Genomic DNA, 27,216 nt, shown 5'->3' with positions numbered 1-27,216 from the left:
GATTATCACCACAGATACTTTCAGCTCACCTTCACTGCGAATTACTTGTTGAGTCTAAGACTGATCACCTTAGCCTCTGAAGACTTGATCTACTACAGCCTACGACCTACGACCTACGACCACGACCCCAGTGTACTGTTTTAACGTCAATCCCCAACTTCTGTTAGCAGACCCTACTGTCGGATAGCTGACCGTAACACTAGCTAGTCCTATAAGACTAATAGTAACAGTAATAAAGGAAATCATTTTCTAGTTAAGCTATTAGTATTTATTTACCCTGCTAGCAAGAAGTATTTACCTAAATAGTAATACTCTAACTATATAATTTTAAGAAGCTCTTCTCTCTAGTTTATCCTATGCAAATAAACCTCTAGAACTTATCTCTGCTAGTATAGCTAGCAACACTTCCTAAGCTAAGTCTTTCATAAGCTTGAAGATGAGGATCTTCTAGAGACATCGCTAGAAGAAGGTATAGGCCGAGTGATATCCGCCGATTTACCTCTTAACGAAGTTCATTCCCAAGAAGCAAGACCTTGTTAGGGAAGACTTCTAATAATATGACGTCGTTGACTTCCTATTGTATATGTCCCCTGCTCATCGCCGTGGACGTCGCCGCATATAGAGACGACGTCAAACGCCTCCTACTGCCTTCTGCGTCCATAAACGAGAAGCAACACACGGCATGGTCCGGGTTCAATATAAACAAGCTGAATCCACGTCGATGTTCGCCATGAAAGCCAGCCATTGCAATGTCCGCTGAAGGAGGCTGATCTGACTACTTCTTCAGTCTCATCTCGGCTGAAAACGCCCTACCCATCAAGGTGACCCATCCTCTTGGCCGACCAAGGTCACATCATTGAGAACATAGCGGTTTCGTGATCCAGAAAGTAACCGTTGTCGTGCGAAGACGCCTGAAAAAGGCTAGAGATTGGACGACAATCGCCTAGCGTGTACTTGTCCCACGAATCAATGCACTTCAAACCGCTAGGAAAGATCTTGAATGATATTGTCTTTGTGGAAGGGAATAACAGAGCCCCTCGTAAATAATTCTAGGGGCTGAGCCTCTACCAACTGGAGATGTGTATGATGACCTGTCGGGGACCTTCTATCTTGTTATCTGCATCGCGAGATGGCCAATAGGCGAATCACGAATAAGGGCACTCTGGGGTAAAGGACAAACCTCCAACTACACACATGCCATGACATCTCATCTGATATTTGTAATTTCATTACTAAGGTTTAGAAGACTAACATGGCTCGGGGCTAAAGAAAGTGGTGCAACATATCGCAAATCAGAATCGCAACGATATTTGTAAAATACAGACTAAGACTGTCAAGATCTTGGGTGTAAAAGAACATCCAGGGGTCGTAATAGGGCTTAGTCAACGAGGCGTTCTTTTGTCAGCCCATCAGAGGTTTTCACATGATGAACCAGATTCCCATGTCAAGTTAAAAGGGAGGTCTATGGCATTTCATCGGCAAAGCTTCGACCCCGGCGGCTTCTTTTTCGCCGCTTAATCAGCAGAGGGCAGATGAAGCATTCGAAAGGTTTCACGTATGCACAAGTCCACGAAATGAGTCACGGCAGAGCATGACTAATGAGACCCCTATTTTACGACGTCCTGGACCACATCTGCCTGGCACGAGGCAAGTCATACATTCCCGGATGGGGATCGCGGGCTGACCTTCAAAAGCACATGGGTCTTGCGCATTGGCTTGATAGGAATGACTAGATGAAGGTCAGATGAGATCGTCCTGCACGAAATTCAGCTGTCTGAGACAGAACTAGCCTATATTTCGCCTTCTCAAAGAATATCATGATGATGGGGAAACGCTGCGTGAAGCCTGAGCCTTTCCTAAAAAAACGTTCAAAACACTTGAAGGGGGCAGCGCAGGGCCAGCTCCTCATATCTGCCGATGATGGTTTTGTAACGAAGAACACATGCCTCAGGTTCAAAGTCTCACCTTAGATCGGCAGTCGAGCTGGCCGGTGGGAGAATCACGGAGAAGGACGTTTGGCACAAGACAAACCTCAACTGCGCAGGTGTCATAACCAGAAGGACGGGTCGTTCTAGATAAACTCTCCACAGGCCACTGGGTTTGACCTGAACCAAGTTGCCGAGAGCTAAGAGAGAATTCACTATAACTGGGAGTTGCCGTGGGCTTCTCACGTTTTGCCTCATCCTGTCCGAAGGAAATGAGCGAGAATATTGCCGTAAATATCCCACTTCATCCGCCAAGCAACTACCTCGGTTTCGCGACCTCGCACTAGCCCCTATCAACGACTAATCTTGCCTTGCCACGGCAATTTTGTCATAGCTTCCACAGTTTCAGTCTAATCTTTCCGATGGAACATTCTTCGAATTATTCTAGAAGAATTCCAAGACAACGGTGGTGCCATTGGTTCGGCACATGGCACAGTAGCTTTTCACCACGAGGACCGCAAACGGCAGTTCCATCCCGATTCGAAGCTTCTACAGTGGGCATATTTTGGCAACCGGTGAATCAGATTTCACCCTTGATCTGCCCGGGCTGAATCAAGCAACCTCAAAGCTTCGGGAAACATGGCCACGAGTACGCAATATGCTGTGCGTTGCAACCCCGCATTCAATCCCCATCGTCCGGCCGCTCGGTATGACTTTCCCCTCGCGACGAGTCAGAGTCGATACTTCAGACCACAAAAGTCCTCAGTCGGAGTCTGATCCGGCACATGCCAACTCGACCCTCTAGACCGGTCTTTGATCAGCGCAGACCACCCATCCGAAAGAGCTCCTGCAACGGAATGAGTCGCGGACAGGCCACCCACCTATCCAACTGAGATATCAGGCTCGAACGCTCTCTGGGAAAGGGCATCTTCGCAGACTAGACCTTGGGGTCCTGACTTGTGGTACGCAAAATTCGCTTCTTAGACCACGCCGAAGTAATCTTCCATCTGCGCCTGAAACCCATGGCTGCGGTGCTACTTCCCGATCTCAAAACCCATCATTGCCATGACAATAGCCGATCTCCATCATCCCTTGTCATCTCTACAGATCCTGTCTTCCCACGCGGACCCCTCCAGGCGAAGTACCCTGCCACGATCCGGGCGTCGACGACGGGCGTTGCCCCCGCTCAGAAAGCTTGTCCCGAAGCCGGCCGCATCCCCCGTGATTAGCGTTTTAAGTTGTCTTTAAGGTTTGTTATCACTAGCTGACCTCTTACTGGCTGCTCGCTCATATTTTCCAGCCCAGGGCCTACTGGAGGCGTCCTTTCAACTAGCTCCAAGCCGTCTAAATAAGTGTGATGCCCACACCTCCGCGCTGCTCTCGTCACCATGTCTACAACTCGACTCCGACCGCGACGCTCAATTTCTCGACAATACCTGGTGGCTCGACAGCAAAATTCCAACTGATTCACATTCGCTTCTGCTAGCATGCCTTGCTCCGTCAATCCTCCTGAATCCCGACGAGTTCTAGTCACGCCGATACCCGATGCGCAATGTCTAGCCAAGTGGGGGCGGCCCCCCCGCCGGAAGGCGTCGTGCCCAACTTTGAAAACCCAACGGATGTCTTGCACACCATCAATCTTGTTTCACAGATCCTGTCTATCGTATCTGTCAGCATTTTTATGATGATCCGCTGCTATGTGAAATGGGCTATGACACCGCCTTTTCACATCGATGACTGTAAGCATACTATGAGCTCTCCCGAGTTGTAGCCGGCGCTGAGTTAGTCCAGGGATGGCCCTCGTGGCGTGGGTATGAAGCTCACTACCAAGCATGTCTGGAGACATATTTCTCATCATGAATAGGTCCTGTCTATTGCCTACAGTGCCACAGCTCTCGTGAGTGAGTTTTCACTGCAGGGCAACATCAGATGTCTTACTGACAAGACGGTAGTGCAACACTATGGTGGAGGCTATCACGTTTACGAAATCTCTAAGGAGAGTCTTGTTGGATTCAAGAAGGTAACTATCGCCAAAATCCCTTTCAGGTACTATGAACTGAACTCCTCTCTGGGGCTGTACGCCGATACCCTCGTATACGGGCCAAACTCCTTTTTCACCAAGCTCACCCTACTTCTCATCGTGATCAGGGTCTTCGGAACCTACAAAAAGACTGTAATAGCCACCTACGCCGTCATCGTATTCATGGTCGGGTATTATGCACCTGTTCTTGTCATAAAGACACTGATCTGCCGACCCATCGCCGGCTTCTGGGATCCGGACTTACCGGCGGACTGCTTCAACCAGCGTGCCGTATTTCTCGCCGACACAGCCGTCAGCGCCGTAACCGACCTCGCAGTTTTGACTATCCCGATACCCGTAGCCGTGACACTCAGAATGTCCTGGTCGAAGAGGCTCAAGGTGCTCGCCATGCTTAGCGCGGGAGGGATAGCCACAGCCGCGAGCATTGTTCGCATGATTCTCGTGGTACAGCTGCAGAAGTCGAACGATGAGCCGGTAGATTTCATCCGTTTCAATCTTCTTGGGTTAGTCAACATTAATTATGGCTCGAATTCCTCTGGATATCCAGGCTGACCGTAAAATCAGAACGGCCGAAGTGAGCATCGGCATGATATGCGCGTGCCTCCCAGCTGTCAACATTTTGGTAATGCGCCGACACCACTTCACACCGAACTCGAGTGGCGCAACAAGAAACTTCTTTGCGCCCATTGAGTTGAAGTTTTTGAAAGGAAGCAAGCTTCAAACGCAGCACCTAACAGGGGTTTTGAGAACAAGTGAGCTGGGCATGGAGTCTTCGTCGGTGAACCCCTCCGAGCAGGTTTCACAGGGAACACAGATAATGCATGAGCCGAGAGACTTCATTTTTCCATTTGAAAGGTTGAGCCGGATTGGGTCGGTACCACTGCGAAACCCAGAATCGGGGAGACCTGATAGCTGGTACACCAAGGTTACTTCGCCGACGTTTTCGGGTCCTTCATCACCGGAATGGGCTCGGAAGGGTGCTGATGAGAGTATACGGCAATTAGAGTCCGGTGATAGACGGGATACTTAGCATAGCATTATGATGATGGACGACGAGCTTAATGAGATACCCTGTTTGATTACAGCGCAGGTTCTGGTCGAGTTGATATAGGAAACATTTCAGGATCTAAAAAAGAATGGCAACGACGCCATCTCAACTCCAAACTAAGCCGTTGCAAGCAAATCACTGTAGACTGCTCGCTCCAGCTCATCGAACAACCTGACGAAGGTTGGATCACCAAACGGCATGAGCTGTACGACCAGTACCGCTGCGATACCCGACTCCCTGTCCATCCACCAATGGCTATTGCACATGCCGCTCCATGCCATGCTGCCTTTCTTGCGCTTCCCTTCGGCATCTTCCATGTTGATGAATCCACTGAGGCCGTAGTTGAGCTTGAGTTCAGGGTCAAACTCAACCGCTGTCAACGACTTGTTCGCAAATTCCCGTGAGTCTCGCGCAATTTTCTCGTTGAGCTGCGGACGGAACATCTCATCTACCGTCTCCTTCTTCACAATCTGGTTTGTCAACAGCGCGTGGAGGAACTTGCTGTAGTCCTGAGCAGTGGTCAGGAGACCCGCGCCGCCGCTCTCGACCGGGTGTTCCTTGGCAAACATCTGCTGACCGGGGGCGATACTGGATCCATCCTCGCCTCGGTAGGACCATGTGGCGGTCCGGTCGGCGGTGTGGGGCAACTTCTCCGGCCAGAAGCCCGTGTCTTTCATGCCGAGCGGGTCGAATATGTTCTCCGACATGTACTCGCCGAGCGTTTTGCCGGTAATTTTCTCCAATGCTTGACCAGCCCAGTCAATCGCTGTTCCATAGTAAAAGCTTTCGCCAGGCTTAAAAAGTACAGGCGTATGGAAGCCATCCAGGCTCCAGTCCAGATTTGTCGCCTTGCGGCCCACAGCATTGTGCCATCTCATCAGGTCTGGCTCGATAACGTCGTAGCTCAACCCAACTGTGTGAGTCAGGAGCATTCTGTCACCTGTGTTAGTTTATCATGCAGAGTGTAGGAAGAGATGCTGCTGAATACCTCAGAGTGATTGGTACGTCGTGATCTTCGAGGATAGGCTTATCATCTTCGGTGAAGCCTCTCAAGATGGGCATTTGTCCCAATCGCGGAACGCGTTCCCTCATGTCGGCGTCGAGATCCACTAAGCCACGTTCCACGAGCTGCATAATGCTAGTAGCGGTGATAATCTTCGTCAAAGACGCCACATGGGTGAATGTATCGGCGCTCCACGGGCGAGACCCAAGGGCAGGGTCGATGCGACCCGCTGAACCATTGTAAAGGACGCCTAGACTTTGGGTCAGGAACGGCATATGAATCAAAGGAAGGTGAAATGAATACCATCTTTGTTAACGACGATAAATGCGGCACCAGGAACCTTTCCAGCTGCATCTTGATCGGGAGCGGGGGTGTTCCTCGCAAGGATTGCGTCGAGAGAGGCGGCCATGTTGAGTAGGCCGTAGAACTCTGAACCGAGGAAGGGTGGGATGATACTGTATCGATTACTATGCGACGGCACGATTTTATAAGTTTCTCATGGATATCATAGACTCCGGGCGCGGAGGACACGGTGGCGGACACGGTGACAGGCCACGTTGCTCCGGGAGGTTGGTGAACGGGATGAAGTTGATTGACGGTCCGGGTGGAGAATGACGATTATGCCTGCCCGATCCAACTCCGGCGGCTGCCTGAAGATGCGGAACTTCGCTTATGCCAAGTAGAAAGAGAACCCCGCACCTGCTGTGAATTGTGTGATGTTTTATGTCTGGTTGATTAGCAACACAGAAGGGGCGCCCGCTAGCTACTAGTGGAGGTAATGTCAGCATCGGAGTTGGCCCAATTGAACGCTACAGCAGTCCGAGAGGTGCACCTATTCAGGCAAGTTTACTCGTCCCGTCAGCACAGTCCGAACACGCCAGTGTCTGTCCTAGAATTATTCACATGAACATGGTGAGCAAACCACGATCACCCAAGTATTGCGTCCAGGTTGATGTTTTCTCGTTGGATTATCACAGTGTGACAACTTTGCGGTGACTAGACAGAGCACATAAAGTCTGTCGTCCTCGTCGTCCTTATCGTCACTACTATCCTCGCCGCCCTGGTTATCCTTTTTATTCTCATCGTCCTTGTCGTCCTTATTGCTTTTATCGTATTTCTTCTTCAGCCATTCGCATGATCTTCTTATTTCAAATGTTGCTATCATCTTGGTAGTGTATTCTGTATTGGTATTCATTTTGAAATACTCGAAGCCCATCATGAGAAGTACTTCTTGAATGGTGGACTTTCATATGTACTTATCCTTATTACCTCCACCCTGGCATACCTGCTCTGAAAGTAATCACAGCTGCATCATCGCTCTTATTGTGTGTGCCCATCTTGTTCCATACCATCATGCTCTATTGCATGGAGCCGACAATATTGCTAATGAACTAGATCTTCTCTTCTTTTCTCCAATATTCTGTTCAGAATCGTCAGTATCAGTAACTTCAGGCCGAGGGTGGCTCATGAGAGATTGCAAATCAGCTGGCATCGAAACCCCGGGATCATCTCCGCTCGGCGATGATACGCATCAACCGCTACGAAGAAGTCACTGGCTGCGAAATAATGCTGCTGACTCGACCATCCCGTCAAGGATGTCGCTTGAGACCATTTGGACATGCCCCACATGATAATGTCGACGACGGGCTGTGATCTGTCATTGAATCCTTGTTATCGTCGCTAGAGTGAAGAAATGGCGCCTCAAATACGCGTTTTCCAGGGATTGTGCCCCTCCTCTCCCGCATGCTAATAGGTCCAGCGACAGGGTTCGTTTGACAAGAAGCATTTATCAACGAAGAAGGGTCGTTCGTACTTGTTTCCCACTACTTGTGACAGACTACCTTTATTTTAATGGCAGTCATGGCAAAAGTATTAGATTCAAAGACCTGCCTCGAGGACTCCAAGATGAACACCCCAAAGACGCAACAACCACAACATCGCGAGCCTTTCTCAGCATCCTCAAACCATGATCTCGAAGGCTATCGCCGGACGGATGGAGACCCTACCACCGTGGAATGGAACGGGCCTGACGACCCTGAGCATCCGCTCAACTGGCCAGATGGGAAGAAATGGATGAATATCGCCATCTTATCCCTACTCAGCATAGTAACGTCAGTCACTGCATGCTTCCTACTCTGCCGATACTTTCGTCATTCTTCTTGCTGATGTTAACAGACCTTTGGGCTCATCTATGTTTGCGCCCGGTATTCCGCTGATCATGCAAGAATTTCACGACCACAGCTCCATCACTGCGACATTTCTACTCTCGATATATGTTCTCGGCTTTGCTTTTGGCCCTTTGCTCGTCGCCCCGATCAGCGAAGTTTACGGTCGACGGTATTTGTACATTTACGGCAACATTCTTTTCACTGGCTTCACGGTCGGGGCAGCGCTGAGCAAGAGTATCGGGTCTCTCCTTGCCTTTCGTCTTTTGATGGGCCTATCTGGCGTCGTACCGCTCACTATTGGGAGTGGAAGCATTGCAGATATGATGCCGTCCGAGAAGAGAGGTAGAGCTGTCTCAATCTGGGCATTGGGTCCCTTGCTTGGTCCCTGTGTCGGGCCAGTTGCTGGTGGCTATCTCATACGTGCCGCTGGATGGAGGTGGGTGTTCTGGCTGATCAGCATTTTGGTGAGCACCCATTCTTCAACACTATCACATCGCTGCATCGCCACAGTTCTAATACCTCACTTCTCATCCCAGGCTGGCAACTTCATACCAATCTCGATCCTCGGTCTACGCGAAACATACCCTCCCGCTCTCCTGAAGCACAAGGCCAGTCGTCTTCGAAAGGAAACTGGCAACCAAGACATACGCAGCAGGCTCGAACAGGAGAGTCCAATCTCGCAGAAGCTCCGCCTTGCCGCACTTCGCCCGATCAAGCTACTAGTGACAACCCCGGTGGTCACGCTCAATGCTCTCTACATCGCCGTATCCTACGGGATTCTCTACCTTCTTATTGCAACTTTTACCTTTGTCTTCAAAGAGCACTACGGGTTCGACGAAGCCTCTAGTGGTCTCTCCTTCTTGCCTGCAGGCATAGGAATGGTCATCGGTGTAGTCGGTTTCGGGCAGCTAACCGACTTGATTGTGAAGCGGACGAAAGCCAAAGGCTTGGCACATAAGCCTGAGGATCGACTCAAGCCAGTGATGACCGTCCCTTGCGGACTAGCGATGCCGGTCGGTTTGTTTTTATACGGATGGACTGTGCAAAATGGGGTCCATTGGATCGTTCCAATGCTGGCGGTTTTGGTAATGTGTGCTGGATTGATGGGCACTATGGTAAGCCTAACGGAAATTATTCTCGCCAGAAACCTACTCACAAGACGACAGACCTGTATCCAGAACTATCTAATCGACGCCTATCCGCAGTACGCTGCCTCAGTAACAGCAGCGCTAGCGATTCTGAGGTCGCTCCTTGGTGCACTTCTGCCATTATCTGGCTTGGAAATGTATGCGGCGTTGGGTCTGGGCTGGGGGAACAGCTTATTGGGATTTATAGCACTGACTCTGGTTCCAATTTTGGTTGCCTTCTACGCCTTTGGGGAGCGGATTCGCGGCAGATTCAACGCCGAACTGTGACCTGCCTTACTTCCTGCCGCCTTAAGCAACCCGGAGCTTCTAATGCTGGGAGTTTACTGTGCGCAGAGTCGCAGGCTGTCATTGCATTGTAATTTATGCTCGATGGGCCAGTTCAATTGTCAAGTTTGTGTTCGCGTATAAAGTCTACCTCATCTATATGATAAGTGCAACGTTGGCGTATCCCGGTTCCCTAATTAAGAGCTTTCCTCTGTCTAAAATCATGTTTAAAGGTCTACGTCCTCCGGCCACGAGAGCCACGGTTGCCACGCTTGTCCCATATGGCTGCTAATTGAACGAAGGAGGTACGATCCAGCGTCACCGATCTGCCAAAAGTTCTGCCCGAAATGCAAGAAGATGGCATAACGAGACAATACAACCAAAGCCTCTGGAGCCTGTCGTTCCAGCAAGCGAACGTAACGATCGGGGAGCATAATTGACCAAGTGAACATCATCCGCCGACCATAATCAACCCTGCCTGGATCCTTCAGATCATCAAGACCCGTATCCACAAGGCGAAGGGCCATCTCACACGCAGACTTGTCCTCCTCTTCCAAGTTAGGCGAGTGTGCTATGAGAGACTGCAGCGCCTTGTTTGGCTGTACGGTCTTGTCGTACATGTCTGTAGCGAGCCCCCTGGTCATCAATGGCCCAAGTTCTGTCTCCAAAAGAGACACCCAGTCTTGTTGGGCGGCAACGGCTTTGACTCCGCCATGAATTCTGACGCCTTGGGCGAAGCGATTGAGGAAGCTGGGGAAGTCCAAGCCGTCGTCACGGAGAACGTCCGCCAATATGTGACGACCGAGGACGGAGGAAAACAGTAACCGAGCCATGCACTTTTCTCGGCTATTCTCGTCGTGTGTCGCATTGAATAGCTCGATGGCTCTTGTCTGCAACCTAAATGCCTGATCAAGGTAGCGCGCCGACTGTTCGGACCGGGTGATTGAAAGGTGACGCGCAGACATGGCCAGAACGCCATGCATCAAAAAAGGAGCCTCCTGGGCAATTTTCAGAACTAGCTCGGTTGCCGGTCTACCAAGGCTGTCGTCGAACTCGGGAACGTACACATCGAAGCTGAAGTGGAGAAGTAGCTCCATGTGAAGCATGTTAACAGCATCGGGGTCTCCGATTGCCTGGGGACACGTTGAGCTGCCGCTTGGAGATGCCCCAGCAGAACGATGTTCAGATCCGGGGGTCGAATCTTGGCTCTTGGTTGAAGCGTCAATTACACGTATTCCAACAACTGTGAGACCGACTAACCCTTGTGTATGGCTCACTAGAAAAGGAGCAGAGGCGGTCAGCCTTGATACAGTTGAAGCATGTGGGCCGTTGCTCGTCGCACTGCCCAAAGAATATCAGATATCGTTCGCATGAGAAGGAAACAGCCTCGGTGTTGGGTTTGGAAGCAGACTTACCCGCATATGCCGTCGCTTACACTCAGTGCAGCCTTTCCTGCTTTTCTTATGTTGACGGCGCAACATCCTAGTTGAATCAGCGTGGCTTGTTTGGGTCTGCTGTTTGTACGTTGACGGCGCAACATCCCAGTTGAATATGCCGCTGGCAGTGCCGCTGGCAGATTTCTCTGGGTATGCAGCTACTCTTCGGGTCTAAAATGCCGACCATGGAAAACTCCACGGAACGCGAGGAAAAGATCCCGCCAAATATGACGGCGTCCGCCAAGATGATTTAACTCCGGTCTGTAGCTGACATCCCAGCCGGGTGGTAAAGCGCAGGGTTCATCTATTGAGCTTGTTAGTTCAGCAAATATTACGCTTTCATAGACATGGTATCCTTGAGATGGCATGAAATACGCGTATCTCCACAATAAAGGCATTTACGTGTATCACGGCCCCGCTGACAATACCGATCCGCCTTTGTAGGGCCGAGAAGAAGCTTTTCAGGCATGGAAAGTGGTCCATCGACAATGACCCCTGCCTTATCGGAAGCTCGAGGACGCTGCAAGGCACACGATCTACCGTCGTGATTGAATCTTCCGCCAAATGTATGGTCTTTAATGGCAGGTGCTAACTGATTTTGGTAGCTGGTAGTCTGGTAGCTCATATCCTGACAACGGGAGGCACCATACGCGTTCCGTGACGGGCAAATTTCAGGCGCCTAAATCCACCATGATGCTATTTTAGACTTGAGGCTGAGTTGGCTATGGCGGAAAGGAGTGCATTTGAGTCCGCCATTGATTATTGAAGCCGGTGATGTCTGAACATTATCTGTGGTGCATGTAGTAAGAATATTTCTATTATAAAAGACTAGTGAGATAAAAAAGCCTAAGACGCAACATCTTTAGCTTGTTGGATCAATCACCAGAAACAAACTTCTATACCTCATTCACACTCCTGATTCGATTGAACTACCATGGCATCAACGCTTCACCGACGCGACAGCGAGGTTATGGCATCTCTCTATCTATACGACCCATCGATGGCTGCAGCCTGCGTTTTCATCGTCCTGTTCTCTTTCACCCTCGCCGCGCACACGATATTATGCTACAAGAAACAAACTCGTTACTTCATCCCATTCATAGTCGGCATCGTCTGCGAAATCCTGGGTTATGTGTCTCGTGCTATATCGGCTGCCCAAACACCAAACTGGCAGGTTATCCCTTACGCGCTGCAGTCCCTGATGCTACTCATCGCCCCTTCGCTGTTGGCAGCATCCATCTATGGTATGCTAGGTCGGCTGATTATCCTAGCAAATGGACGCGACTATAGTCCCGTTAGGCCTGAAATTCTTACAAAGGTGTTCATCACGAGCGATATTTTGTCATTCTTGGTGCAAAGCGGAGGTGGAGGTATTCTCACAAATGCCGAGTCGCCGAGTAAGATTCAACTGGGCGAAAATGTCATCATCGTTGGCCTTTTCATTCAGCTCATTGGTTTTGCTCTTTTCATTGCCGTCACTGGAGTTTTTCACCGGCGCATCTCTCAAGAGTCTAGAATCCGAGGGCAACGTCTGAGACACGCCGTCTCTTGGGACAAATTTCTTTGGATCTTGTACGGCGTCAGCGTACTAGTCCTTGTTCGTTCTCTATTTCGCGTCATTGAGTATATCCAAGGTTATGATGGATAGTGAGTTTGTTCTAGCTTGAACTTGTCATTTTCGATTACTGATCGTGTCTTAGTTTGCAAACAACTGAGGTGTTTCTCTACATCTTTGATGCTACTCTCATCTTCCTGGTTACATTCATCCTAGCCGCGTTTCACCCTAGCAAGGTTATGACCGTGGACGATGACGGCAACATTGTCTCCCCCGATGGCTCACATGAACTGAGGAGCTTTGTATCGTTGGGAACTTACAGCGCCCAAGACCTGAGTGTCAGCCTGGCCCCGAAGGACAATGCCAGAGGAGGCTATGGGCACTGACTCGAGACATGGTTCTTCTATTCTTGAGGATAACGCACCATAGTTGACAACAATGGGGAAGCTGTTTTATTTTCTCTGTAACCTAATTATGACTTTGGCTATCCTCCCGGAAGGGGCCGGTAGACAATAAGAGGGACGGCCACAGAGACAAGAGATGGATGAGGACGAACAGGGACGGCAACAGGGACGACGACAGGGACGAAAAAGAGGACAACGTCAAAGATAAAAGGGATGATGGCGGGTGATAATAATATTGAATTACGTACACGGCCCGGATAGCAAAGCTACTGTTTGTTTATGTCCCATATCCATGATGGAGTTCAGATACGTTGAACCCAAAGTCTCATTATAATTCAGATTCGCTCACTTCATAAGCTCTGTTATGCGAGCTTGTAATTCTACCGTGGTAGAAGAATTTGCCAAAGCATCACGTCAATCCCACCATACTTCTGTGTGATCGCTATCGCCCTCGTCGTCGCTATGCTTCCTCAAGGTATGGAAATGAAGCCCATATCCGTCCACGAACTGCCATCAAAGTGGACATGTTTCAACTTGCGTCCGGATTGAAAGAAACAATGGCTCAAATCGTGTGCCGCCTCCAATGGGACCTCGGGGATCGTGGATGATGCAGCCGTGACGCATGCGAGGTGGGTTGGGCTATCAGCTCCTTCGAATACCGGATCTGTTTCTGGGCCTTTCCACCCCTCAGAGTCGTTCTCATAAACGTATGAGATCTTTCCAGTTTTGGAATCCTGGTACAAAATCCATGTGTTGACGGCCGTTGACTTCTGCCCGCCTACTTCGCCCCTCGCGACTGCGAAGGCAGCCATTGTAAAGTTCGAATCGACCGTCACGGGAATCTCGCCCGAAGACGTGAGAGACTGGCCGCCTGAGGATCGGTCAAAGTTCTTCAGGCGTCCGGTGGTATCGCGGTAGATAATACGCGCACTAGAAGCTGCGGTTTGATCGCCAGCGGAGTGGGTAGTTTCTCGGGGTAGAATGGCCAGCGCCGAGCCAGGGGAAGCTGTGATACCGACCCTCTTGGGCTCTTGAAATCCTGGAGACTTGTAGTTGAAAAAGACTTCCATAACATCCCCATTTGAAGCTTGAAGAATGGTTGAGGGCCAGTAAGCAGCCATCTGGGTACCGGTGTTGCCGACTGTCCATCCCCCATTGTTAACGCTGTCACTTAGGCCTCCACGTGTGAACCCCTCTCGCCAGTTCACGCCCAATATCTTTTCCCCTGATCCAATGTAAAACAGCTCGGCTTGGGGGATGACCGGAAGTGGCTTCGTTGATTAGCACCTATAACTTGGGGTGACGTGAGGAGGCACATACTTCATCTGGCTTCGTCCAGAACTGACTAGCCCCAAAGGGCGAGCCCACCTTGGGCGCTGCGTCGACCTCCAATGGTGCAGTCCAGTTTTGGTAGATGCTCATGTACTGCAACCGTCTCAACAAAGAGTCCGGTCCCTGAAACCATACGTGTAGGGTTATGTCAGTTCCATAACGATAACCAACAGCTGCAAGCCCTGAATTCGGTACTATCTTGGTTGCGCTCGTTGATGGCGTGCTACCGTCAGAGCCCGGGACAGTTAGGGCTGGTTCCTGGTTCTGGTTGGATGTGATCTTCCAGCCTGCTATACCGCCTACAACACCTGCAAGAACGAACGTCACCACTCCGCCGAGTACGATGAGCAGCCAAGGCCTTCTGGGCTTTGCCTTGTCTTGAGCTGTGCTTCCTGCTTCGTTCTGGTAGTATGCGCTCGTATATCCGCTGTTGTGTGCCGTTGACTCATACCCATGGCCCGCTAGTATCTTTTGCTCGTGAGATATATCGTGACTTGGAGCTGAACCGTTCTGTGATGATGATGTCCAGCGGTGGGCCTCGAGAGTTACTGGAGTGGTGTCGTAGTGTGACGTGACCTCGAGTCCTGGTTGGGCAGACTGTCGTGGTTGATCCATGGCAAATCCTTCCAACTATGCGGCGGGTGGGAATGGGCAAGAAACCAGAATCCGAAAGACTCTATGTGACATCGACAAACTTGAAGTCAGAAATTTACCTTTCAAGCCCCTGGGGGGAAGAGACGAAGAGGTCTCCATAAGTATCGGCTGGATCTCTCCGGCTCCCACTCGCTAGGTTCACTATGGAGCACCACGCCGTCTGGCTTATTTGATGGATGGTCGTGCAAGGAGACATCGCATGTCTTGGCAATCCAGCATGAAGATCCTTTTTACTCTTGCAAAACGATCAAATCCCTACAAATCCCGCCGACACGGCAATGATGACAGGGGTTAAGCAACCCTTCTGGTTGCTCAAGACCAAGGAAATTGGTAACTGTGCCGCAGGAACACGGTATTTAAGAACGTGGGGTCCAGAAAGCCCTTGCAACGGGCGCTAGATCAGGCTAGGAGCATCCATAGTTTAATTAAAGCTTGTTTGCGCCCACCAGTCGTGAGTCTCGGCGCTAATGATGTCGACTCCAGTGTATTGGTAAGACGTGAGGTTATGGCAAGGCTCCCGGGGTATGAGACAGGTTAATTGGTACATGACCACCCAGGGGGCGACAGTGGTACTTAGCCTTCGAGAATGTACAAGAACGTTCAATATGAAGAGCAGGCTGAATTCAGGAGACGCAGCCGCCATAACCCATGGCTGTGTGTGCACTGCCAAATGACACGTTGAGAAACCAAAGTCCCTTTCCTCCAGTTCGCCTACTGTCTGTCAGCATTTAGGTATGATGGCACCAGCGATCAACCCTGCACTGCCCAATTGCAGGCAGCAAAACGGCAACCTGGCGCACAGGGGGTCTTCAGCTCTTTCCTTGGCGCGCAAATAAGCGGCCGCCCGGCTGGCTGCCTTTCTGCCTGTTCTGTCGGTGTCTGGCTTTCCCCGTCCATCCTAGTATTTTCAAGTTCCGGTTTCTCGGTAGAGCCTTACCGTCCGGACGGAGACTGGACGGAGAGTCGCACGGACGACTTGGAAAACAGAGACAACAGAGTTGACGGAGACGAGAAGAATGATGATTTAACTTGTTCAGCGGTTCGCTCTCGGCATAGTGTCTCTTCATAGCCAGCGCAGTAAATGCGAGGCCACATAGGAATGCGAAGAACAATGGTCTTCCATACTTTTGCGTTGATCTTTGAAGGTTGGATCCGCCGAGGCAGACTTGCAGGCGGCCGGCCTAGCCCCCAAGCATCCATGGCTTGGCCCTCACGTTAGTCACAGTGAATAGTAGTCACATGGAGGGGCATGATACTGCTGACGGCATGAGACAGGAATGATCCGCGTCTCTATCGCCACCAAAGCTACACATACCGATTGTATTTCAACTGCAGTAGTTCCGTGATCTGAAACGACTTATGCGAATGTGCTCTCGGCTTTGATATCATCTCACACCTTTCGCGGGGTTTTAGGCATCATGATTCTCTGTAGCTTTTGTCAGTCTCTTCCATTGCAAGACCTGCCCCCCTTTCCTGACGACAAAACCACGAGAACTCTAAGTGGGAAACAGAGATTCCAGCACATTATCTTGGACGATCATGAGAAAGGGAAACCCATTCCATGTATGGGTATTCCGTACCATCCCGATCTTGCTTCGCTCCGTCAAGCATCAATTAACGGATGCGTTCTATGTCAGGCAATTGAGAAGGAGGTCGATGCGCTGTTGGAGGAGATTAAGACACTAGAACGTCCAAATCTGGGTGCATACAAGTGGGTTCCTGACTGGAACATGTGGTTGACTCAACGTGGCGAGTCTGGCGGCGATGGATTCTGGGTTGTTTGCAGCAGCGTTGAAGACGAGGGTCGATATTGCTTGATGCCCGTCGCATCGATCGGCTTTGCTTCTGATGAAGGTGAGTGTCTGGATTCCCAAGACGCTCTGATTGCATCTTGTGACTGACAGAAACAACTCATAGGTGATCCTCTATCTATCGGCTCTAGCGACCGCGTTCTGAAAGAGGTTCCGAACCAAACCACATTGAACCTCATTCTCAAGTGGCTCAAAGCCTGCGATGAGCACCCGTACTGCAAAGCGCAGCAAGCTCCAATGCCAACTCGCCTTTTGGACGTTGGCACGTCAGACTCTGGGTCAATCATTAAACTCGTTCAGCCGGACCCTGACCTCTGTAACCGCTATGTCACCCTCAGTTACTGTTGGGGAAAGGGGGAGAAACACTTTGTTACCACCAGTGAGACCATTCAGGCTCGAAGAGACGGTATTGATATCAATCAACTTCCGCAAACTCTTCGAGACGCTGTAACTCTGACTCGAATGGTCGGGGTAAGATACCTTTGGATCGACAGCCTATGTATCTGTCAGGATGACCTGAAGGACTGGGAACGAGAGTCAGCGCAAATGGCTGCTGTGTACTCGAACTCGTATCTGACGCTTGCCGCTGTAAAGTCCGGCGATACCAATGGAGGTTTACTGTCAGCTCGAATCCCTCAAACCTACTTCAAACTTCCACGGAAGGGTTCTTCTCCAGATGAGTACATCTTGGCAACGGCCTTGACCCTCGATCACGATACCATTCACCAATTTCATATGCGGATGAAAAAGGAGCCTCTCACGAAGAGAGCGTGGGGCTTCCAGGAACGTGTCCTCGCTCGCCGAATTCTGCACTTCTCAAGCCAGCAGATGTACTGGGAATGTCTCGAAGGGTTTGAAGCAGAGCAAGGACTGAAGCTGAACTACCGCATACCTTTCATCAACGATGACACCCAGCTTGTGGAGTACGTTGATCAGCGTCGCAACAATGCCCATCCCACAAATCCTAGGTGGGAAGGACTCGACCACTCCTCCACCTTGACGAGAAATTGGCACGAACTCCTCTGGGAGTACGGCCCGCGAGAGTTGACAAATCCTCTGGACAAGCTTCCAGCATTCTCTGGCATTGCTAAGTCCTTGAGCAAAGGCTTCAAAGATGAATACTTGGCCGGTCTTTGGCGTGGGTCCTTGATCGAATGCTTATGCTGGCAGGCTCTGCGCTGTAAACCCATCGAGCAGTACCGCGCACCCTCATGGTCTTGGGCCTCAGTCGACGGAATACCGGCGACCGGGTTAATTGGGGTGACGGAAGAAGTGGCAAATGTTCTTGAAGCCAAGGTTGAAATCGACGGGGACAACCCCTTTGGTCGCGTGAAAGACGGCTGGATCAAGCTCGAGGCGCCCCTGGTCAAGATGTCGCTCTCTGATGCTAAGGGGCCCACAGGCCATATGCTGTTCCGAAGCGAGAAGGGAGGCGATGATTGCTTCGGCATGCTGGACACCATCAACCGAAGCTATGAGGCCAGTGCAGAGCTCATCAGATCTATGGAAGTGTACGCATTGATATTGGCTTACACCTACGGCGGACCAGGAAGACCAGACCCCGAGCGGAAGAATCCCTGCGCTCACGGGATTTACGTCACTCCCGCAATGGACCGGCCAGGCTGTATGAGAAGAATTGGCGCAGTTCTTCAGGACGTCAAGGAGTTCGGCGCTGATGAGCTTGCATCTTCTAGAACTACCGTAACAATAGTTTGAGCCAATTCGAATATACTACGCTGAATGTCTCCTAAGACCTCTTTCTTTCTATCACCTGAGATTACCTTAGGCTTATTTCTGGTGCCTAGTCAAACTCAGTGTGATACTCTCTTGTGAGGTGGTGAAGGCGAGGAAGTTTTGATCTTCATCATAGGATCAAGAAGCCTGCTTGACTACAGGCGTCTAACCTGAAGCTCTCGACTGACTGGTCGAGCTGGTCCCAGTACGTCAGTTGCAAGCTGTGCTACCTGGAAATTTCTAACCAGACCCCCAACCTTTCTATGCTAGAGCGACTACTTTTCCTGTGTGCTCGCTATCATCATTGCTATTGTAGTCGCTATCCTAGGTAGTTCTTGTCATTATTAGGATTGTCATCGTCGTCCTTCGTCGTCGTCGTTCGTCGTCGTTCCTCATTGCTGTCTCTGGTCGTCGTCCTCATAAAAGTCACCAAGTCCACAGGAAATGTAGCCACCCACACATAGGAAAATTAGGTGGTCTCTTTGTAATCAGAGAGAAGAGAAGTGGATGTGAATAAAGACAGTTTGATATGGCGAATTTTTCAGTGCCCAAACGAGAAATATGCCTAACCAAGAAATGGTATTGTTCCGGTGACTAGCAGGCAGATTCGGGTACGCTTTCCGTGTCGTAAGCCGGGCGAACTTTACACCTGTCAGCTGTGCCGTCAGAGCCGGTCGAAATTGCGGTATTGATAAGACTAGACCATTCTAGCAATAATACTTGATTAAGAAAAACCTCTTCTTTGTGAAATTCTCTTACCGCCGGGTCTTTATAACTCAGAGGCTGCCATCTTGAAAGGCTGCTCCGCACATCTCACGTTACACAGGCGTTGGCTCCATCGGTGGCCACCACACCACAGCCCGCTCGGCAACTTCATTTACCGACTCAAACACAAGCTATCCTCAAGCCTGCTGACGCCAACGTGAACTTGTTTGAAAAGGCGAGAATTCCCCCCAAACGATGTTCAGGTATCTTGAATACTCCACAACCTAATCTTCAGGCCTCTCTTGCAACCAGTCACCCATCGCCAGTATCATCCCCAGTATGCACTGGTTATGCCAGATCGCCGAGCTATCTAGCACAGCCACGCCGGTGCGGCACCGAGCCGGCAACCGTTGCGGGGGCGATGTTGGTTCGAAGATGATATTAAAACAGACCGCCAACCTTCAGCTTCGTGACGGCATGGCTAGGTTTTACTGCTTTCCGCTTTAAAAAGTCCGACAATCAAAGAAATCAGCCCGGCCTGTAAACGAGATCTCAATCCTGAGAGGGTTTGCGGGAACCAACTTGCCCAATCGCGCCCTTCAGATCACTACGAGACAACCAACATCGCCATGCCAGGCGTCGCTTCCATGAAAGTCAATGGTCACGATCAAAGCACGGTCACCTCACATCATAGCCGATTGATGAGTCGCAACTTTGATTTCACAAGAGAGTCACGAGATTCGGGTCGGAAGAGCAAGATTCTTCATTGAAGTCTTCCGCTATATCGCAAAGGAGTGTTTGGGGGGTATTTCGTCTCCATACTTCGTCTCATTACATTCACCAAATTACGCCAATTCCGCCACGCTCCTTCTGGTCTTCAAATTCTTTTTCATCACATCATACATGCGCTGAAAACACACGAAAAGCACAACCGCGACGGCCAGGCCGCGAAGTTCGCAAACGACGGAATCCCTTAGTGGAAGTCGCCGATGCGAGGGCCGAAGTACTCGCCGTCCGCGAGTGTCTTGAGACGGCAGGCCAGGCCTTCGCAGCCTTCTGACACGACGCTGTTGCCCCACCAGTCAACCTCAATATCTTGCCACTGAAGGCCGAAGAACATGATGATGCCGGAGATGGCAATGCCGCAAGAGAAAGCAGCGGAGAGGACGAAGTTGTACTGCAAAGAGGGTTAGCGACTGCAAACGTGGTAGTCAAGAGGGGGGTACAAAAACTTACCTTGGACCAGAAACCAAGGAAACGGCTCTTGAGGTAGACCCAAGAGAAGTACGCAATGGGGACGGAGGGCCAGACAAAGGACATGTTGTAGGGAGCCCAGACGAGAGCACCGTACATCATGGCGACGGGGTGAATCTGGCGGATCCACTTCCAGCGGGGGAAGGCCTTGCCGAGACCCCAGAAGATGAGGACGACGGCAACACCAAGAGGGAAACCGAGGAGGGTCTCAGTGTACTGGCCACCGGCACCCCAGATCTTCTTGGGACCGACGGTGCCCCAGAGAACAGAGGCGGTGAAGAAGGTGTTGATGCCGGGGCAGGTCATCTTGAACTTGGCATCGGCAGTGCAGATTCCCGGAATGCTAGTCATCTGGAACTTCAAGACGCCGAGACACACGAGGGTAGACACGAGCGTCGCAACCATCTGAGCCCAGAAAGTATGACGAGGGGGAATCTTCACGTAGTGCGCAAGCTTAAGATCGTTGGAGAACCAAACGGCGTGGGCGCAGGTGACGTAGCCGAACGACTTGAAGTAGTTCATGGCTAGGGCGTTACCCTCGACCCAGGAACCACCGATGAACTCAGCAAGCACGTTGAGGGTGACCTCGATACCGGTCATGGCCTTGATAATACCGACAGGAACGACGAAAATCAGGCAGAGGATGATACCGTAGAAGACGACGCCGACGGTGGTGTACGTGGGCCAGGCGGCAATACCGGCGCAGCCGAGAGCAATGGCGACGATGAGGGTGAGGAGGTACCACCACTCAGGGACCTCGGGGTAGACCTTCATGAGACGGTTGTGGACGTCGAGGACCTGGTCCTTCTCGATGTCGCTGTTCTTGCGGAAGCTGCCGATCAGAGCCTTGAAGCCGAGGGCGATCTCATGTCTGTGGTAGAGGATGGCGTAGGTAATGGTGGCGGTGTAGATGGCGAAGAAGAACATGTAGATCATGGTGTTGGCGGCGCCCAGGAACGGGGGGGAGTAAGCCTCGTAGGCCTCCTTGTCGAAGAGGCCGTGCTCGTTGACAGCGCGCGACACGTTGTACAGCTTGCCGAAATGGTCGTAGACCTTGTTGGAGTTGATGGGGAGGTATCCGGTGTTGTAGGTGTTGGTGTACCAGACGGCGATGATGACGAAGCCGGAAATGAGAGTTCCGAGGAACTTGTTGAAGGTAGAAAAGAAGGGAACCATCAAGGGATCAGTGTTGTCGAAGAGACTGCGCCCGTTAGTAAGTGTTCTCGTGAATTAAACCCAATGGCAGTACTCACAGGATGTTCCAGTCGAAAGTGGGCCAGGGGTTGAATCCAAGACCGCTGTTGAAGCCGGTGATGGTGGCCAGGTTGCGGTTGTTGGGCGCGATCCAGGTCATCCAGCTGAAGGTGCTGAGAGCCGTGAAGATGTAGTTGGGGAACCAGAACCACACGAACATGGCAGCGAAGGCGATGTAGAAGAACTTCTGTCTGCTAAGGTTCCAGACACTGCGGAAAGGACCGTCGACGGTGCTGTTCTTGTCGCTGTGGAAGGCGGCGTTCAGGGCGATGGTCACCAGAGACGCGGGCCAGACACAGTACGAGGGGTACACGAGGAAACGACGGCAGAGACCGGCCAGACCGTAGCCGATGAAGTTGGTTGACAGCGAAATGAGGAGTTGGTAACCGAAGTTGGCGGCATACGGCATGTTGAAAAACTGGGGGAGCCACTGGAGAGTACTGTTAGTTGAGGTTCATCGTCAAGGTGCAAAGTTGCACCGGGTAGAAGCCTACCTGAGTCCAGATGATGTAGTTAGTATACGGGATGTTGTACGCAACGTTGGCCATGATCGTGATGAGCATGTGCTCCTTGCGGTTGAACGGGCCAGGGTTGAGCGAGATACGGGAGCCAAAGACAGTGAAGCCGACGTCGGGAAGAGCCTTCTCCCACAACTTACCCAAGGGGTAAGCGAGCAGCTGGGCAACGTTGGCTAAAATCGTGATAGACGGGTAGCGGACGGAGAAGAGCTGGTTCACAAAGGCGAGCAGAGCGGAGAAGAGCAGACCGATAACCCACGCACGAATGGTCGACGAGGGCATGGTGGGGTCGTCATGGTTGTCGACGACGGCGCGCACCTCAGAGTAGGGCGAGTTGCCCGTGATGAGGGCGGCCTCAAGCTTCATCTCCTGGATCAGAGTCTCGTGCTTCTCGGGGTTCTCGAAGACGTCGTCGTTCTGGAGGAAAGCCTCAATCTTCTCGATAATGACGAGCGGGAAGTTGGGGTCCTTCTCGTGGATCTTGTGGACGTTAAACATCATCTCGCGAACCTCCTCAAGGGACATCTGCGAAGCGAGCTCCTTGGCCTCAAGCAGATCGTCCTCGGTGACGTTGAGCTCCATCTCGACGTGCTCGTTGTAGTCGGTGCCCTCGGGATGAGCGTCGACGAACTAGGTCAAGCGACTTAGTACACCGTCCTGTGAGTTGAGGCTCAAGTGAGCCTCCTAAGACATTGTACTTACGGGCTCGGCCTTCTCGTTGGAGACCACGCCGCCCTGGGCGGCGGGCCGTTGTTCACGGATTTCGGACATGGTTGCGCTGGGTCAGGACTCTTTACCTTGAGTAAGGTACGGAGGGGCTGATCTGCAGGACCCGTTGACTTCTGGGCTGGAAATATGCCAGTGACCGAGAAACGAGAAGAAACGGGGAAAGAGGGGACGAGGACATCAAGACCTTTTAATATCCAGTGCCACGAGGGCGACCGGACCAAGCTCGCCATCCATATGCTTATCGACGGGTGGGACCCGGGGGTTCCAACCGCCTGGCAACGAACGGGCAGGACGATGGTGACAGTCGGTGTTGCCACAAGGCGATCCTCAGGAAAGGACCCCTTGCCCCCCAAGATGGGACTCAATGCTGCGACGGCATAGGCTGGGATAGACAGAGCTTCCTCTTCAGAAGGCAGGGGTGATGTGGCATGGGTGATTATGTTCAGGGCTGGACTTCCAGCCGCCCCCCTCGTCTGGACGTGCAGCCGGAGGGTGCAGTGCAACCCTGGCGGCAGACATCTCTACCTTCTGCATTCGACATGGCCGATATCAAAGGTTCCCGGGCGTTGGAGGAGGGATCGATGTGCGTCTTTACTTTGCCCGCATTGGGTGGCTTGCCCAGCCGAGCATGAGACAGGAAGGATGAGAGACATGATGACGAAGAGCAGAAAGAAGAAGAAGGAACGTGAGAAGGATCGAGGCAAGATGCCCTGGCCACATCAGGACAGAACATGTACGGATACATGAGCTTTCCATGAACAAACATGGACGGCAAGATGCCTATCTGCGGCCCTCCTGTAGTTCATCTTCACTTCTTTTCCTGGATTGGGGGGGACGGACGGAAACGAATGTCACCTCCACCTCCCGGCTACCCACCGGGATCAGTCCCAGTCACTGCGAACCTGCAGACGGGGCATCAAGTCCAACGCAGAGGGATCCCTGGTGCATTGCATGGGTGGTATGGAACCTTCTCTCAAGGCGCAAGAGCTTCCGCCATTGTCGCCGTTGGCATCTTTCAAGCCTGAGATGGCGCATATCTCTTTCCTTAGACTCGCGGGTCTCCGCCGGCCTTCAGTCATCCCATGCAGTCGGGACCTCGGACGACCTTGATCTGGTAAGGCAAAGTTAGACAGCTCTCGGCCGAGGAACTTTTGAGAGCAACTACTGTACGACGAGTACAAGCAACCTATCCTCCCAATCAAACCAGGCCGTTGGTTCTTGGGACTGGACGCAGCTCAAGCCGCAATCGCGATGGCTTCATCGTGGTGCGACGTTTCCGCCCGCAGACAGAGTGCAGCCCTGTCTCATTCAATGTCGATCGGGCTGAAGACAGGTTGTCGGTCGGCGAACCAACTCTTCTATTCGTAAATCCTGCCTTCTCATCAACCGGCATGGGGATGATTTGCTGCTACGGCTCCCACACCTTTTGCAATCTCCCCCGGCAAAAGTAGTGGCGGGGGGATGCTGGTGGCAAGGTGGCTATCCGTCGCTGCGTGCCATCTGTGCCCATCTCGGGGTCTCTTTCGGCACTGACCGTAACGGCGCTGCTTGTGTGCGTTGTGTCGCGCGTGGGCTTGCGGGTGCACGCAGTACCGTACTGTACACTCAACGCCCTGCGTCTGGCAAGTCGTACCTCTTGTGGGACTGACGCGGTGATCGATCAGTGTGAGGGACCCTCCGCGGAAGAAGTGGACGTCGTCTTGAAGTCCGTTTCTTTCTGCGAGTGAAGTCCCAGCTTGGGGGCTGGTGGGGAGCGCGCGATAAGATGGGGGGATGGTGAGGTGAACACGGTGGTCTGAGCCCTTGAACGCATTCCTCAGACCCTAATCGTTGAAGATCTGCGAGTCTTATTCGCTGTGCCGCTTCGCTTCTACGCATACCACATGAAGAGACTTGACTAGACCGAAAAGCTCTGGTTCAGCTCTTGACACACCAAGTTGCAATGCAACATTCTAGACATTGTGGCCGCCGAGAGACATGCCCGGGAGGCACTGTCAGGCTGGCATCGAAGAAGCATAGAAGGATGCTGGAAAACGGTTGTTCATCCTCTCGGTGTGGTGGCTGGACGCAACGCATGGCTGAGCCCTACCAACGAATCAAACGTCGGCATCTGTTTTCCGTCTTCAGGGTTGTGCACTAGTCGACGGCATAGGCGACTAACATCTTGGCAAATTTGGCCAGAACACCAAGACGGACATGATCAAAGATGGGCGTTGAACCCGCTGGACCCTGCGAGGGAGAGGGAGTGGCGCCGTCCCCGAAGCCTCCCAAGCCTCCCAAGACCGACCAAGACTCACAAGCTTTCCAAGGCGATTTCCAAGAGCTCCAAGACCATCGCGATATGCTTCCAAGACGCCCAAGACTTGCCATCCGTGCAGTGTCAAGAGATCTTGCCCGAAAAAAGCTTGTCCGCCATGTGTTCTCGCTGCACACCATCGCCGCCTCACCAGGCCTGAGATGAACAGCTGAAAAGTCGAGTCGTTACGTTCGTGGGACGGGAAGCACGTTCATCCAGAGACAACGGCCAGCCCCGGCTGTCTTTCCTTTCCCCTCTCACAAGCACCAGCTCCGTCTCCCCGTGTCTTATCGGCCAGACGTCCGGGCATTTGCATGCCCCATTGGCCATGCGTCAGGCCTCCTCCAGTGGTATCATCCGGCCAGACAGAAGGTGGCAAGTTGATTAACCTGTGCTCGTCTGCCGCAGGAGAGTTCTTCTGGAGGAACTTTTTGACGGTCGGCGAGGGGCCACCAATGTCGACCCTGGCTAGCCCCCTCACGAGCTCCTAGTATCGGCAGCTTATTAGATGGGTCGACAACGCGTCCTATCAATCGCCCCGGCTGATTTTCTGGCCCGACATTGGCTGGATTTTCTCATTGCTTTGGCTAGAATCCTACTCTCTCAAAACCGAGCACCTCGGTTTCCCCCACGCTAACAATGATCCTTAAAGCATCCTCTCCTTACCAAAGGAAATCATGTTCATCAAGCAAGGCGGGTTTCATATCATCCAGGCGGAATGTCCTTCGAGCCATCTGCCAACAGGGAGAAGAAAAGGTACCTCTCATTTCACGTTCACGACGGACACCAGCCATTTGTAACGAGTTCCCTGCGACAGCTGGCCAGTCGTACGAGCAGATTTTCGCTTCGTCTAAACCAGACCGGGACTGGTTTCTTCTCCAGATTTCTTCTTCGGGCAGGTCGATTCCGTCCCCAACACCAACTGGAGGCGCGCGTCCCTCAATCTTATCCCCTCCCCGGTCCGTCGTCGCATGGCGTAATCCCCTCCACCGTTATCGCAACTGCAACAGCGCGCGTGATCGTTATCTCTCCGGGGCAATTTGCTCGACAAAGTGCTTAAAGTCAGGCCCATCCGCCAAGACCTCTCTCGCGCGCCAAGCTTTCGTCAGGAACGTTTGTGCGGCGCGACTCAATCGATGCCTTCGGGAGGGCGCTCGTGGTGCAGCCGCCGTGCCGCAGGTTTGGCCGTGAAAGGCAGGCTCGTAACCATGGATCCCCTCATTCGACACTTTTCTACTGTCCCGAACACCGAACCAACTGGTAGGAACCTTCAGTCATGTGGCTATTCCGGCCAAAAGAAGCTTCCGTATTCGAACCTATTCACCGCGGTGGCGCGCTTGGCAGCGAGATACACTGACTCGCCCGGGGCACAATTTCCAGCACTTCTCCGGCTCTGTAGAAGGGGCCTTCTTCATTCGAAGCTTGTGATGGGAACTTTCTACAGTGTCTCGGTTTTTCTGGATTCAAAGTATCACCAAAGACTCTATTGCAGCCGTAGTAAAGACCATGGGTCGCGCGAATCGTCGTAGACGATGTCTCGGTTCGCGGCTTTTAGGTCCTGACTTGGCGATGCCAATGCTCCGTCTGGGCACATGTTGCCGTCTTGGAAGTCTTGGTAGTCTGTCTTTTCCAGGAAACCTCAGCTCCCCAGCTGAGTCCACCATGTTCCTCAAATGCCTCTGAGCAGAATTGCTATCGCAGCTTAAATTATTGGTCGAGGACTGCCCCCCTCATCATCCCTGACTGATAATGATTCTTGGCATGCATTGACAGGCTGTTGGGAGTCTGGAGTGTACCCGACCGCTTGGCATCGGTTGCATGGCTGGAATCGGCCATCGTACCGGGTCGTCAGTTTGCGGAAGGTCCTTGAGAGGCTAATGGAGAGAGTGCGAGACTGTTGTTGGTTGATTGCCTCCCTCCGCGATGCCATTGCTATT

The 27,216-nt window shown here is 51.9% G+C and overlaps 3 protein-coding genes across 3 annotated transcripts; 1 reads left to right on the top strand and 2 right to left on the bottom strand.

Moving 5' to 3' along the window:
• Window positions 1-5,130: 5,130 nt before the first annotated feature.
• COL26b_006086 (uncharacterized protein) lies at window positions 5,131-6,426 on the bottom strand (the record flags this gene model as incomplete). Its single annotated transcript, XM_053178912.1, has 3 exons — window positions 5,131-5,947; window positions 6,003-6,267; window positions 6,321-6,426. 3 exons carry the CDS (start codon window positions 6,424-6,426, stop codon window positions 5,131-5,133), a joined length of 1,188 nt encoding a protein of 395 aa, XP_053037219.1.
• Window positions 6,427-16,708: 10,282 nt separating this feature from the next.
• COL26b_006085 (uncharacterized protein) lies at window positions 16,709-18,505 on the top strand (the record flags this gene model as incomplete). The annotated part of the gene is made up of 2 exons (XM_053178911.1): window positions 16,709-16,832; window positions 16,896-18,505. The coding sequence occupies 2 exons, from the start codon at window positions 16,709-16,711 to the stop codon at window positions 18,503-18,505; spliced, it is 1,734 nt and encodes a 577-aa protein (XP_053037218.1).
• A 1,696-nt stretch (window positions 18,506-20,201) lies between these two features.
• COL26b_006084 (uncharacterized protein) lies at window positions 20,202-23,025 on the bottom strand (the record flags this gene model as incomplete). Its single annotated transcript, XM_053178910.1, has 5 exons — window positions 20,202-20,405; window positions 20,465-21,683; window positions 21,736-22,154; window positions 22,231-22,884; window positions 22,957-23,025. The coding sequence occupies 5 exons, from the start codon at window positions 23,023-23,025 to the stop codon at window positions 20,202-20,204; spliced, it is 2,565 nt and encodes an 854-aa protein (XP_053037217.1).
• Between the last annotated feature and the right edge of the window lie 4,191 nt (window positions 23,026-27,216).

Source organism: Colletotrichum chrysophilum, assembly GCF_026319265.1.
Source record: "Colletotrichum chrysophilum strain AFK26 chromosome Unknown scaffold_43, whole genome shotgun sequence".
NCBI classification, from domain to species: domain Eukaryota; kingdom Fungi; phylum Ascomycota; class Sordariomycetes; order Glomerellales; family Glomerellaceae; genus Colletotrichum; species Colletotrichum chrysophilum.
Note: the sequence above shows the minus strand (reverse complement) of the source record. Positions and strands in the feature narration are given on the sequence as shown.